Source organism: Tachyglossus aculeatus, chromosome 7, assembly GCF_015852505.1.
Source record: "Tachyglossus aculeatus isolate mTacAcu1 chromosome 7, mTacAcu1.pri, whole genome shotgun sequence".
NCBI lineage: Eukaryota > Metazoa > Chordata > Mammalia > Monotremata > Tachyglossidae > Tachyglossus > Tachyglossus aculeatus.
The window spans coordinates 2,369,335-2,385,395 of record NC_052072.1 but is presented as its reverse complement, the minus strand read 5'-3'; the positions used below and the strand labels follow the sequence as shown (position 1 = coordinate 2,385,395).

The following is a 16,061-nucleotide window of genomic DNA, read 5'->3' as shown; positions in this document are numbered from 1 at the left end:
TCTTACCCTCTGAGCCGGGCTGAGAAAAGACCCAAACTCCGATTTTCGGTCACATTAGCTCGTCAAAGCCCGCAGGCCACCCCCGCATCCTCGCGGAAAATCCAAATGTGACCCCCGTCTTTTAGGATTGGTTTTGATTTTACATTATCGACGCATTGCCTCGATTGGAATTAGAATGGGGAAGCAGCGTGGCTCAGTGGAAAGAGCCCGGGCTTTGGAGTCAGAGGTCATGGGTTCAAATCCCGCTCCGCCGCTTAGCTGTGTTTACTTGTACCTATCTATTCTATTTATTTTATTTTGTTAGTATGTTTGGTTTTGTTGTCTGTCTCCCCCATTTCGACTGTGAGCCCACTGTTGGGTCGGGACCGTCTCTATATGTTGCCAACTTGGACTTCCCAAGCGCTTAGTACAGTGCTCTGCACACAGTAAGCGCTCAATAAATACGATTGATTTGGGCAAGTCCCTTCGTTTCCCTGGGCCTCAGTTCCCTCATCTGTAAAATGGGGATTAAGACTGTGAGCCCCACATGGGACATCTTACCTCCTTCCCTTCCCCACAGCACCTGTATATATGTATATATGTTTGTACATATTTATTACTCTATTTATTTATTTATTGATTTATTTTACTTGTACATATCTATTCTGTTTATTTTCTTAGTATGATTGGTTTTGTTCTCTGTCTCCTCCTTTTAGACTGTGAGCCCACTGTTGGGTAGGGACTGTCTCTATATGTTGCCAACTTGTACTTCCCAAGTGCTTAGTACAGTGCTCTGCACACAGTAAGCGCTCAATAAATACAATTGATTGATTGACAGCCTGATCACCTTGTCACCTCCTCAGTGGTTAGAACAGTGCTTTGCACATAGTAAGTGGTTAACAAATACCAAAATTATCATTATTAGTATTAGAACCAGCTGTATTATACTTTCCCAGGCGCTTAGGATGATGTTCCGCACACAGCGATTGCTCGATGATGGTAAATTTGGGTTTATTCAAGATGGACACCTCGATATTCTGGTTCTAGTTCATTCATTCAATCGTATTTATTGAGCGCTTACCGTGTGCAGAGCACTGGACTAAGCGTTCGGGAAGTACAAGTTGGCAACAGTTCATCCCTTTTGGAATGTTTGAAGTACACCATGGTGAATTAATCAGGGCTTTGGTCAAGCAAAATGCCATTCATTGATCATTAATAGAAGTTTATTTAAAATGGATCCCTCAATTCATTCATTCAATCCTATTTATTGAGCGCTTACTGTGTGCAGAGCACTGAACTAAGCGCTTGGGAAGTACAAGTTGGCAACATATAGAGACGGTCCCTACCCAACAGTGGGCTCAATCTGTACATTTTAGTTAATCTGTCTAAGAATGTTCGAAGTTCATAGTGATGAATTAATCAGGGCTTTGGTCAAGCGAAATACCACTCATTAACCACAAATTAATCATAGAGAAGCAGCGTGGCTCAGTGGAAAGAGCCCGGCCTTTGGAGTCAGAGGTCATGGGTTCAAATCCCGGCCCCTCCAATTGTCCGCTGGGTGACTTTGGGTAAGTCACATCACTTCTCTGTGCCTCAGTTCCCTCATCTGTAAAGTGAGGATTAAGACTGTGAGCCCCCCGTGGGACAACCTGACCACCTTGTAACCTCCCCAGTGCTTAGAACAGTGCTTTGCACATAGTAAGTGCTTAATAAATGCCATCATTATTATTATTATTAAAGAGAAGTTCATTGAAGATGGATTAATAAATGCCATTCTTCTTCTTCTTCTTCTTCTTTCTTCTTTCTTCTTTCTTCTTTCTTCTTTCTTCTTTCTTCTTTCTTCTTTCTTCTTTCTTCTTCTTTCTTCTTTCTTCTTTCTTCTTTCTTCTTTCTTCTTTCTTCTTTCTTCTTTCTTCTTCCTTCTTTCTTCTTCTTTCTTCTTCTTCTTCTTCTTTCTTCTTCTTCTTCTTCTTTCTTCTTCTTCCTTCTTCTTCTTCTTCTTCTTCTTCTTCTTTGTTCTTCATTTAAGATGGACACCTCCATCCCTGCATTCTAGTTCACATTCTAAGCTTATCCATCTGGAAATGTTCAAAGTTCTTAATGATGCATTAATTAGGGCGTTGGTCACGTGAGATATCATTCATAAATAGAAGTTTAAGGTGGGCAACTCAATTCTTGCATTTAATGACGGCATTTCTTAAGCGCTTACTATGTGCAAAGCACTGTCTAAGCACTGGGGAGGTGACAGGGCGATCAGGTTGTCCCACGGGGGGCTCACAGTCTTCATCCCCACTTTCCAGATGAGGGAACTGAGGCTCAGAGAAGTGAAGTGACTTGCCCAAAGTCACACAGCTGACAATAATAATAATAATGATGGCATTTATTAAGTGCTTACTATATGCAAAGCACTGTTCTAAGCCCTGGGGAGGTGACAAGGTGATCAGGTTGTCCCACGGAGGGCTCCCAGTCTTCATCCCCATTTTCCAGATGAGGGAACTGAGGCTCAGAGAAGTGAAGTGACTTGCCCAAAGTCACACAGCTAACAATAATAATAATAATAATAATGATGGTATTAAGCGCTTGCTATGTGCAAAGCACTGTTCTAAGTGCTGGGGAGGTGACAAGGTGATCAGGTTGCCCCACGGGGGGCTCCCAGCCTTAATCCCCATTTTACAGATGAGGGAAGTGAGGCCCAGAGAAGTGAAGTGACTTGCCCAAAGTCACACAGCTGACAATAGTAATATTAATAATGATGGCATTTATTAAGCACTTACTATGTGCAAAGCACTGTTTTAAGCGCTGGGGAGGTTACAAGGTGATCAGGTTGTCCCACAGCCGGCTTACAGTCTCCATCCCTATTTTACAGATGAGGGAACTGAGGCCCAGAGAAGTGAAGTGACTTGCCCAAAGTCACCCAGCTGACAATTGGCGGAGTCGGCATTTGAACCCATGACCTCTGACTCCAAAGCCCGGGCTCTTTCCACTGAGCCACGCTGCTTCTCGATTTGTACTCCCTAATAATGATAATAATGATGATGGCATTTATTAAGCGCTTACTATGTGGAAAGCACTGTTCCAAGCGCTGGGGAGGTTACAAGGTGATCAGGTTGTCCCACGGGGGGCTCACAGCCTTAATCCCCATTTTCCAGATGAGGGAACTGAGGCCCAGAGAAGTGAAGTGACTTGCCCAAAGATTAGTGGAGCCGGGATTTGAACCCATGACCTCTGACTCCAAAGCCCGGGCTCTTTCCACTGAGCCACGCTGCTTCTCCTCATCCTGGTTTCACATTCTAGTTTCTCCGTCTAGAAATGCTCAAAGTTTATAGTGAGGGATGAGTCCGAGCTTTGGTCAAAAATGTTCGCAGTTTATAGTGATGAGAAGTCACTATAGTGACTATAGGAGGAGAAGTCACTTATAGTCACTTATAGACTCCTCACAGCCCTTTAGACTGTGAGCCCACTGTTGGGTAGGGACCGTCTCTATATGCTGCCAACTTCATCATCATCATCATCAATCGTATTTATTGAGCACTTACGATGTGCAGAGCACTGTACTAAGCGCTTGGGAAGTACAAGTTGGCAACATCTAGAGACAGTCCCTACCCAACAGTGGGCTCACAGTCTGAAAGGGGGAGACAGAGAACAAAACCAAACATACTAACAAAATAAAATAGAATAGATATGTACAAGTAAAATAAATAAATAGAGTAATAAATATGTACAAAAATATATACATATATACAGGTGCTGTGGGGAAGGGAAGGAGGAAAGATGGGGGGGATGGAGAGGGGGATGAAGGGGAGAGGAACCCAAGCGCTTAGTACAGTGTTCTGCGCACAGTAAGCGCTCAATAAATACGATTGATTGATTGATTGATTGAATGAATCAGAGCTTTGGTCACAAGGTTTGGTCCAAACCTGATTTGGTCCAAGCGCACAGTAAGCACTCAATAAATACGATTGATTGATTGATTGATTGAATGAATCAGAACTTTGGTCACAAGGTTTGGTCCAAACCTGATTTGGTCCAAGTGCTTAGTCCAACTCTGCACACAGTAAGCACTCAATACGATTGATTGGTCAAGCGCGATACCGTTCATCGATCCTCAAGACGGATCCCGCCATCCTTTCGTTCCAGTTCATCCGTCTGGGAATGTTCGAAGTTCACTGTGACGAATTGATCAGGTCTTTGTCCAAGCGAGCGGAGACCATCTGTGGGAGACTTCGAATGAAGATGTTCAGAGACCATCAGGACTTAAATACGAGGTAAAGAATCGCCAACCCTCGCAAAGGTTTCTTTATTAGCCCCTTCCTTCCTCTCCCCCTCATCCCCCTCTCCATCCCCCCATCTTACCTCCTTCCCTTCCCCACAGCACCTGTATATATGTTCGTATGGATTTATTACTCTATTTATTCATTTATTTATTTTATTTGTACATATCTATTCTATTTATTTTATTTTGTTAGTATGTTTGGTTTTGTTCTCCGTCTCCCCCTTTTCGACTGTGAGCCCACTGTTGGGTAGGGACCGTCTCTAGATGTTGCCAACTTGGACTTCCCAAGCGCTTAGTCCAGTGCTCTGCACACAGTAAGCGCTCAATAAATATGATTGATTGATTGATTGTACTTCCCAAGCGCTTAGTCCAGTGCTCTGCACACAGTAAGCACTCAATAAATACGATTGATTGATTGATTGATTTCACGTCCAAGAGCAGTTAATCTGGTGGAAAAACTCAAAGAAATGAAATGACCAGGATGGAGAGAGCGGAAGGGAAAGGAGAAGTGATTGGGTGTGGGCCGAAATTTCCCTCTTTTTTTGCTACTTCTAGACTGTTAGCCCATTGTTGGGTAGGGACTGTCTCTATATGTTGCCAACTTGCACTTCCCAAGCGCTTACTACAGTGCTCTGCACACAGTAAGCGCTCAATAAATACGATTGAGTGATTGATTGATTTCGCGTCCAAGAGCAGTCGATCTGGTGGAAAGACTCAAAGAAATGAAATGACCAGGAGGGAGAGAGCAGAAGGGAAAGGAGAAGTGAGTGGGTGTTGTCCGAAATTTCCCCTTTTTTTTTGCTACTTCTAGACTGTGAGCCCAATGTTGGGTAGGGACCGTCTCTATATGTTGCCAACTTGTACTTCCCAAGCACTTACTACAGTGCTCTGCACACAGTAATCGCTCAATAAATACGATTGATTGATTGATTGATTTTTGCATCCAAGAGCAGTCGGTCTGGTGGAAAAACTCAAAGAAATGAAATGACCAGGACGGAGAGAGCAGAAGGAAAAGGAGAAGTGATTGGGTGTTGGCCGAAATTTCCCCTTTTTTTTTGCTACTTCTAGACCGTGAGCCCACTGTTGGGTAGGGACCGTCTCTAGATGTTGCCAACTTGCACTTCCCAAGCGCTTAGTACAGTGCTCTGCACACAGTAAGCACTCAATAAATATTATTGATTGATTGATTGATTCTGTGTCCAAGAGCAGTCGATCTGGTGGAAAAACTCAAAGAAATGAAATGACCAGGAGGGAGAGAGCAGAAGGGAAAGGAGAAGTGACTGGGTGTTGGCTGAAATTTCCCTCTTTTTTTGCTACTTCTTGACTGTGAGCCCATTGTTGGGTAGTGACCGTCTCTATACGTTGCCAACTTGGACTTCCCAAGTGCTTAGTTCAGTGCTCTGCACACAGTAAGCGCTCAATAAATACGATTGATTGATTGATTGATTTTGCATCCAAGAGCAGTCGATCTGGTGGAAAAACTCAAAGAAATGAAGTGACCAGGAGGGAGAGAGCAGAAGGAAAAGGAGAAGTGATTGGGTGTGGGCCGAAATTTCCCCTTTTTTTTTTGCTGCTTCTAGACTGTGAGCCCATTGTTGGGTAGGGACCGTCTCTATATGTTGCCAACTTGCACTTCCCAAGCGCTTACTACAGTGCTCTGCACACAGTAAGCGCTCAATAACTACGATTGATTGATTGATTGATTGATTTCGCGTCCAAGAGCAGTCGATCTGGTGGAAAGACTCAAAGAAATGAAATGACCAGGAGGGAGAGAGCAGAAGGGAAAGGAGAAGTGAGTGGGTGTGGGCCGAAATTTCCCCCTTTTTTTTGCTACTTCTAGACTGTGAGCCCATTGTTGTGTAGGGACCGTCTCGATACGTTGCCAACTTGGACTTCCCAAGCGCTTAGTCCAGTGCTCTGCACACAGTAAGCGCTCAATAAATATTATTGACTGATTGATTTCGCGTCCAAGAACAGTCGATCTGGTGGAAAAACTCAAAGAAATGAAGTGACCAGGAGGGAGAGAGCAGAAGGGAAAGGAGAAGTGACTGGGTGTGGGCCGAAATTTCCCTCTTTTTTTTGCTACTTCTAGACTGTGAGCCCGCTGTTGGGTAGGGACCGTCTCTATATGTTGCTGACTTGTACTTCCCAAGCGCTTACTACAGTGCTCTGCACATAGTAAGTGCTCAATAAATATGATTGAATGAATGAGTGAATGAGTTGCCGCCTGACTGTCTTCTCGGCCATTTCAGGTTGTGCGACGACTTTGAGAAGATAGCAGAAAAGGCGCTCAGTACACCCTCCAACACCCACGCCCTCATGGAGTTAAAGGTAGGCTCGCCTTTGCAGTCGGGGACCAGCTAATAATATTAATAATGAGAAACATAATCCCGGCTCTGCCACTTGTCAGCTCTGTGACTTTGGGCAAGTCACTTGACTTCTCTGGGCCTCAGTGACCTCATCTGGGAAATGGGGATGAAGACTGTGAGCCCCCCGTGGGACAACCTGATCACCTTGTAACCTCCCCAGGGCTTAGAACAGTGCTTTGCACATAGTAAGCGCTTAATAAATGCCATCATTATTATTATTAAACAGCATGGCTCAGTGGAAAGAGCACAGAACTGGGAGTCAGAGGTCATGGGTTCTAATCCCGGCTCTGCCACATGTCTGCTGTGTGACCTTGGGCAAGTCACTTAACTTCTCTGAGCCTCAGTTCCCTCATCTGTAAAATGGGGATTGAGACTGTGAGCCCCACATGGGACAACCTGATCGCCTTGTATCCCCTTCAGCGCTTAGAACAGTGCTTTGCACATAGTAAGCGCATAACAAATGCTATTATTATTATTATTATTATTATTAACATTATTTATTAAGTGCTTACTATGTGCAAAACACTGTTCTGAGTGCTGGGGAGGTTACAAGGAGATCCAGTTGTCCCACGGGGGGCTCACAGTCTTCATCCCCATTTTACAGATGAGGTCACTGAGGCCCAGAGAATAATAATAATAAAAATGATGGCATTTATTAAGCGCTTACTATGTGTAAAGCACTGTTCTAAGCGCTGGAGAGGTTACAAGGTGATCAGGTTGGCCCACGGGAGGCTCACAGTCTTCTGCCCCATTTTACAGATGAGGTAACTGAGGCCCAGAGAAGTCAAGTGACTTGCCCAAAGTCACACAGCTGACAAGTGGTGGAGCCGGGATTTGAACCCATGACCTCTGACTCCAAAGCCCGGGCTCTTTCTACTGAGCCACGCTGCTTCTCTTTATTGTCTCTATTCCCTTTATTGTCATCCTGCCCCCTTCAACTGCTTAATACAGTGCTTTGCATAAAGGAAGTGCCCAATAAATACTATCGATTTATTGAGTCGTTCTGGGCTGGAACGTGTCTGCTTTCCCAAGCGCTTAGTACAGTGCTCTGCACGTAGTAAATGCTCAGTAAGTATGATTGATTGAAGAATCCCAGGCTGGTTTCAAAGGAAGAAGCAGCGTAGCTTAGTGGAAAGAGCCCGAGCTTGGAAGGCAGAGGTCATGGGTTCTAATCCAGGCTCCGCCACTTGTCAGCTGTGCGACTTTGGGCAAGTCACTTCACTTCTCTGGGCCTCAGTGACATCATCTGTAAAATGGGGATGAAGACTGTGAGCCTTCACAGGAATGAATGAATGAATGAATAAATATGATTGAATGAATGAATGTCCCACCTGGGGCTCACACTCTTAATCTCCATTTTCCAGATGAGGTAACTTAGGGACAGAGAAGAGATTCATTCATTCATTCAATCGTATTTATTGAGCGCTTACTGTGTGCAGAGCACTGGACTAAGCGCCCGGGAAGTCCAAGTTGGCAACATCTAGAGACGGTCCCTACTCAACAGTGGGCTCACAGTCTAGAAGCGGGAGACAGAGAACAAAACCAAACATATTCACAAAATAAAATAAATAGTATAAATATGTTCAAATAAAATAAATAAATAGAGTAATCAATCAGTCGTATATATTGATTATTGAATATATATGAATATATTTATATTGAACACTTACTGTGTGCAGAGAGCACTGTACTAAGCGCTTGGGAAGTACAAGTTGGCAACATATAGAGACAGTCCCTACCCAACAGCGGACTCACAGTCTAAAAGTAATAATAAATAAATAAATAGAGTAATAATAGATAAATAGAGTAATAATAAATGGAGTAATATAATCAATCAATCGTATTTATTGAGCGCTTACTGTGTGCAGAGCACTGTACTAAGCGCTTGGGAAGTACAAGTTGGCAACATATAGAGACGGTCCCTACCCAACAGTGGGCTCAGAAACAGCATGGACTATAAGTAAATAAATAGAGTAATAGAGATGTGATTCTTCCAAGGTCACACAGCAGATAAGGGGTGGAGCCGGGATTAGAACCCAGGTCCTTTGATTCCCAGGCCTGGGCTCTACCCACTAGTCCATGCTGTTTCTGAGCCCGCTGTTGGGCAGGGACCGTCTCTATATGTTGCCAACTTGTACTTCCCAAGCGCTTAGTACAGTGCTCTGCACACAGTAAGCGCTCAATAAATACGATTGAATGAATGAATGAATGGGCTTTGCCCTTTCCTAAGCTGTTAGTGGAAGGACATAGAAGTCCAATAAAATACAAATATAAAAATATCTCACTTTAAAGCATATGGTAAAGAGTTTCTGTTTGATCCGGATGGGGTGGGCAGCCACCGGAGGGTCTTGAGGAGAGGGGAGATTCATTCAATTGTATTTATTGAGCGCTTACTGTGTGCAGAGCACTGGACTACGCGCTTGGGAAGTACAAGTGGGCAACATAGAGAGACGGTCCTTACCCAACGACGGGCTCACGGTCTAGAAGGGGGAGACAGACATCAAAACAAGTAGACAGGTGTCCAAATAACCATAAAAAATCCCATAACCGTACATACCTGTATATATGTATATATGTTTGTACATATTAATTACTCTATTTATTTATTTATTTTTTTACTTGTACATAACTATTCCATTTATTTGATTTTGTTAGTATGTTTGGTTTTGTTCTCTGTCTCCCCCTTTTAGACTGTGAGCCCACTGTTGGGTAGGGACTGTCTCTATATGTTGACAACTTGTACTTCCCAAGCGCTTAGTGCAGTGCTCTGCACACAGTAAGCGCTCAATAGATACGATCAATTGATTGATTGGGAAGTCCAAATTGGCAACATAGAGAGATGGTCCCTACCCAACGACAGGCTCATGGTCTAGAAGGGGAAGACAGACATCAAAACAAGTAGACAGGTGTCCAAATAACCATAAAAAAATCCCATAACCATATATACCTGTATATATGTATATATGTTTGTACATATTTATTACTCTATTCATTTATTTTACTTGTACATATCTATTCCATTTATTTTATTTTGTTAGTATGTTTGGTTTTGTTCTCTGTCTCCCCCTTTTAGACTGTTGGGTAGGGACTGTCTCTATATCTTGCCAACTTGGACTTCCCAAGCGCTTAGTACAGTGCTCTGCACACAGTCAGTGCTCAATAAATACGATTGAGTGATTGATTGATTGGGAAGTACAATTCGGCAACATAGAGAGACGGTCCCTACCCAACGACGGGCTCACGGTCTAGAAGGGGGAGACAGACAACAAAACAAGTAGACAGGTGTCCAAATAACCATAAAAAATCCCAAAACCATACATACCTGTATATATGTTTGTACATATTTATTACTCTATTTATTTATTTATTTATTTATTTATTTTACTTGTACATATCTATTCCATTTATTTTATTTTGTTAGTATGTATGGTTTTGTTCTCTGTCTCCCCCTTTTTAGACTGTGAGCCCACTGTTGGGTAGGGACTGTCTCTATATGTTGCCAACTTGGACTTCCCAAGCGCTTAGTGCAGTGCTCTGCACACAGTAAGCGCTCAATAAATATAATTGATTGGGAAGTACAAGTAGGCAACATAGAGAGACGGTCAATCAATCAATCAATCAATCGTATTTATTGAGCGCTTACTATGTGCAGAGCACTGTACTAAGCGCTTGGGAAGTACAAATTGGCAACATATAGAGACGGTCCCTACCCAACAGTGGGCTCACAGTCTAAAAGGGGGAGACAGACGTCAAAACAAGTAGACAGGTGTCCAAATAACCATAAAAAAAATCCCAAAACCATTCAGGGAAACTAATCGGGGAAGACTCCTGGAAGGAGGTGGGAATCCTCCACCCATTTTGACAGGCGAAGCAATTCCAAACAACTTTCCATTCAGATCCCACCTCTCCTTTCCTTTCCTTTTCCCCGTCCCAGGCCTACATGCAGAAGGTGGAGACAGTCGAGATGATGGAGTTGGGGCAGCGCCTGGTGGATTCCAAGAACTGCCTGGTTTTCCTGATCGAGTCCACCGCCTTCTCCCCGGCCGACATCCGGCTGAACAATAACGTCTTCCAGTGGTACGGCAGGATGGCCGAGATTTTCGACGAGCACAGGAAGATTATCAAAGAGAAATCAGGGCAGTATCAAGAGGCTCTGAAGGTGGGCTCCGCAAACGTTTTCCGAGCCGTTGGATTTCTCTCTCAGACGATTCCCGGCTCCGCCGCTTGTCCGCTGTGTGACTTTGGGCAAGTCGCTTAACTTCTCTGGGCCTCAGTTACCTAATCTGTAAAATGGGGATTAAGACTGTGAGCCCCCTGTGGGACAACCTGATCACCTTGTCACCTCCCCTAGCGCTTAGAACAGTGCTTTGCACATAGTAAGCGCTTAATAAATGCCATCATTATTATTATTATTATTCCGCCCCGCTTCACGCGATTGCCTCTGGAGATCGAGGAAACGGGAAACGCCCTGGCCATTTGGGCAAGTTGTTTACTTCTTCAAGCGCTTAGTACAGTGCTCTGCACACAGTAAGCGCTTAATAAATACGATTGATTGATTCTCTAGGCCTCAGTTCCCTCATCTGTAAAATGGAGATGAAGACCGTGAGCTGCACGGGGGACAACCTGATTACCTTGTATCTTCCCAATTTGTTGTTGTCCCAATTTATCTTCCCAATGTGTTGCCAATTTGTACTTCCCAAGCGCTTAGTACAGTGCTCTGCACGTAGTAAGTGCTCAATAAATGCGATTGATTGATTGATTGATTCCCCAGCGCTTAGAACGGTGCTTGGCATGTAGTAAGCGCTTAACAAATGCCATCATCATCATTATTATTATCATTATTGGAAGCGTGGACCAACTGGGATATGGGTTGTCCTTTCCCCCTTCCTTTTCCCCCCTTCCCTTTCCTCCCTGTCAGTTTGGGGAGGGGAAAAATTGGAGAAGCAACGTGGCTTAGTGGCTAGAGCACAGGCCCGGGAGTTAGGTCATAATAATAATAATAATAATAATAATAATAATAATAATAATAATAATAATAATAGCATTTATTAAGTGCTTACTATGTGCCAAGCACTGTGTTCTAAGCGCTGGGGAGGTACAAGATTCATTCATTCAATCGTATTTATTGATAGAAGGGGGAGACGGACAGAAAACAAAACAAGTAGGCAGGTGTCAATACCAACAAAATAAATAGAATTATAGATATATAGTGATAATAATAATGATGGCATTCATTAAGCACTTACTATGTGCAAAGCACTGTTCTAAGCGCTGGGGAGGATACAAGGTGATCAGGTTGTCCCACATGGGGCTCACAGTTTTAATCCCCATTTTCCAGGTGAGGGAACCGAGGCCCAGCGAAGTGAAGTGACTTGCCCAAAGTCACACAGCTGACAAGTGGCGGAGTCGGGATTTGAACCCATGACCTCTGACTCCCAAGCCCGGGCTCTTTCCACTGAGCCACGCTGCTTCTCTTGTTCTATTTGTTCTGACGATTTTGACGCCTGTCTCCATGTTTTGTTTTGTTGCCTGTCTCCCCCTTCTAGACTGTGAGCCCGTTGTTGGGTAGGGACTGTCTCTATATGTTGCCAACTTGTATTTCCCAAGCGCTTAGTACAGTGCTCTGCACACAGTAAGCGCTCAATAAGTACGATTGAATGAATGAATGAATGAACCCCCCCCCCCACCCGTAATAATAATAATGATGGTATTTGTTAGGGATTTACTATGTGCAAAGCACTGTTCTAAGCGCTGGGGGGATACCAGGTGATCAGGTTGTCCCACGTGGGGCTCACAGTCTTCATCCCCATTTTCCAGATGAGGTCACTGAGGCCCAGAGAAGTGAAGTAGTAATAATAACAACAATAATAATAATAATGGTATTTGTTAAGCACTTACTATGTGCCAAGCATTGTTCTGAGCGCTGGGGAGGTTACAAGGTGATCAGGTTGTCCCATGGCGGGGCTCACAGTCTTCATCCCCATTTTTTAGATGAGGTCACTGAGGCCCAGAGAACTGAAGTAGTAATAATAACAACAGCAATAATAATAATGGTATTTGTTAAGCACTTACAATGTGCCAAGGACTGTTCTAAGCACTGGGAAGGTTAGAAGGTGATCAGGTTGTCCCACGGGGGGCTCCCAGTCTTCATCCCCATTTTACAGATGCGGGAACTGAGGCACAGAGAAGTGAAGTGCCAACTTCACTTCTATATGATGCCAACTTGTACTTCCCAAGCACTTAGTCCAGTGCTCTGCACACAGTAAGCGCTCAATAAATCCGATTGAATGAATGAATGAAAGCGACTTGCCCAAAGTCACACAGCTGACCTGTGGCGGAGCCGGGATTTGAACCCATGACCTCTGACTCCAAAGCCCGGGCTCTTTCCACTGAGCCACGCTGCTTCTCTAGACTGTAAGCTTGCTGTGGGCAGGGAGTATGCCTGGGTCTTGTTGAGTTGTCCTCTGCCAAGCGCTTAGTACAGTGCTCTGCTCACGGTAAGTGCTCAATAAATACCATTGATGATGATGAATAAGGTTAAAATGCTCAACTTAATAATGTGAGGATCTTCAGGCAGCATGGTCTAGTGGAAAGAGCGTGAGCCAGGGACTCAGGTCCTGGGTTCTAATCCTGAATAATAATAATAATAATAATAATAATAATAATAACAATAATAATAACATTTATTAAGCGCTTACTATGTGCAAAGCACTGTTCTAAGCGCTGGGGAGGTTACACCCTTTGTCTGCTGTGTGACCTAGGGCAGTCTCTGAGCCTCAGTTTCCTTAACTGTAAAAAATGGAGATTCAATCCCTGGTCCTACTGCGAAGCCCATGTGGGATAGGGAAAGTGTCTGATCTGATTAACTTTCTCTACCCCGGCGCTTAGTACAGTGTCTAGCACATAATAAGTGCTTCGCTGCTACAGAAGCAGCGTGGCTCAGTGGAAAGAGCCCGGGCTTTGGAGTCAGAGGTCCTGGGTTCAAATCCCACCAACTGTCGGCTGTGTGACTTCGGGCAAGTCACTTCACTTCTCTGGGCTTCAGTGACCTCATCTGTAAAATGGGGATTAAGACTGTGAGCCCCACATGGGACAATCTGATCATCCTGTAACCTACCCAGCGCTGTGTGCCAGACACTGTACTAAGCACTGGGATCCAAGCAAACAGGGTTGGATGCAGTCCCTGTCCCATGTGGGGCTCACGGTCTTCATCCCCATTAAGCACTGGAGGAAACTGAGGCACGGAGAATAATAATAATAATAAAAATAATAATGATAGCATTTATTAAGTGCCTACTATGTGAAGTCACTGAGGCACAGAGAATAATTATAATAAAAATAATAATGATAGCATTTATTAAGCACCTACTATGTGATGTCACTGAGGCACGGAGAATAATAATAATAAAATAATAATGATAGCATTTATAAAGCTCCTACTATGTGAGGTCACTGAGGCACGGAGAATAATAATAATAATAGCATTTATTAAGCGCCTACTATGTGAGGTCACTGAGGCACGGAGAATAATAATAATAAAAATAATGATAGCATTTATTAAGCGCCTACTATGTGATGTCACTGAGGCACGGAGAATAATAATAATAATAATAATGATAGCATTTATTAAGTGCCTACTATGTGATGTCACTGAGGCACGGAGAATAATAATAATAAAAATAATAATGATAGCATTTCTTAAGCTCCTACTATGTGAGGTCACTGAGGCACAGAGAATAATAATAATAATAATAATAATAGCATTTATTAAGTGCCTACTATGTGATGTCACTGAGGCACAGAGAATAATAATAATAAAAATAATAATGATAGCATTTATTAAGTGCCTACTATGTGAGGTCACTGAGGCACGGAGAATAATATTAATAATAATAATGATAGCATTTATTAAGTGCCTACTATGTGACATCACATAATAATAATAATGATAATGATAATAATAATAGCATTTATTAAGCACCTACTATATGATGTCACTGAGGCACGGAGAATAATAATAATAAAAATAATAATGATAACATTTATTAAGCACCTACTATGTGCACAGCAGTGTTCTAAGTGCCGGGGAGGTTACAAGGTGATCAGGTTGTCCCGGGGTGGCTCACAATTCAGAGACGGTCCCTATGGTGGCCATTTGCACATAGTAAGTGCTTAATAAATGCTATTATTATTATTATTATTATTACTCCTTCAAGTGCTCCGCGCTTAGAGAGCGATCCATAAGTAACCTCGATTGATACAGCCTCCTTTCTGCGTTAGTTGCGCCGCGAGAGATTTTCTGATGAGCTGGAGAATTACGCCAAGCAAGCCGAGGAATTCACCACCTTCGGAGACCTTCAGGAAGTCCACAGATACCTCAAAAAAGCCCAGGCCCTGAACGCCAAGCTGGATGTGGCGACGGAAAAGGTAAAATCAATCAATCAATCAATCAATCGTATTTATTGAGCGCTTACTGTGTGCAGAGCACTGTACTAAGCACTTGGGAAGTCCAAGTTGGCAACAGATAGAGACGGTCCCTACCCAACAGCGGGCTCACAGTCTAGAGTAGAATAGAAATCTAGAAAACCATCATGGAGTAAGAGAGAAACGAGCTTCCAAAGACACCGAAAGACACCGTGAGCCCACTGTTGGGTAGGGACCGTCTCTAGATGTTGCCAACTTGGACTTCCCAAGCGCTTAGTATATCAATCAATCACTCAATCGTATTTATTGAGCGCTTACTCTGTGCAGAGCACTGGACTAAGCGCTTGGGAAGTCCAAGTTGGCAACATATAGAGACAGTCCCTACCCAACATTGGGCTCGCAGTCTAAAAGGGGGAGACGGAGGACAAAACCAAACATACTAGCAAAATAAAATAAATAGAATAGATATGTACAAGTAAAATAAATAGAGTAATAAATATGTACAAACATATATACATATATACAGGATAGTGCTCTGCACACAGTAAGTGCTCGATAAATGCGATTGATTGATTGATTCTAGACTGTGAGCCCGTTGTTGGGTAGGGACTGTCTCTGTATTCATTCGTTCATTCATTTAATCGTATTTATTGAGCGCTTACTGTGTGCGGAGCACTGGATGAAACGCTTGGGAAGGAGAAGTCGGCAACATCTAGAGGCGGTCCCTGCCCAACAGCGGGCTTGCAATCTAGAAGGGGGAGACGGACAACAAAACAAAATATATTAACAAAATGAATAGAATAAATATGTACAAATAAAATGAATAGAGTAATTGATACATACAAACATATATACATATATAAGTACAATATGTATTGTATACTAAGTATACAAGTATACAATACAATACAAGTATACAATACATTATATTGACAAGTTGGCAACATCTAGAGACGGTCCCTCCCCTACAGTGGGCTCACAGTCTAAAAGGGGGAGACGGAGGACAAAACCAAACA

General features: G+C 43.2%; 1 protein-coding gene across 5 annotated transcripts in view; it reads left to right on the top strand.

Annotated features, from left to right (window-relative positions):
- DNAH7 (dynein axonemal heavy chain 7) overlaps nucleotides 1–16,061 on the top strand; it is a 356,587-nt gene that overhangs the window by 62,540 nt on the left and 277,986 nt on the right. For all 5 annotated transcript variants that reach the window (XM_038748902.1, XM_038748901.1, XM_038748903.1 and 2 more), the window contains 4 exons: nucleotides 4,117–4,244; nucleotides 6,505–6,583; nucleotides 10,556–10,780; nucleotides 14,902–15,048. In XM_038748902.1, the coding sequence (XP_038604830.1) occupies nucleotides 4,117–4,244; nucleotides 6,505–6,583; nucleotides 10,556–10,780; nucleotides 14,902–15,048 (579 nt within the window). The remainder of the gene's footprint in view (nucleotides 1–4,116; nucleotides 4,245–6,504; nucleotides 6,584–10,555; nucleotides 10,781–14,901; nucleotides 15,049–16,061) is intronic.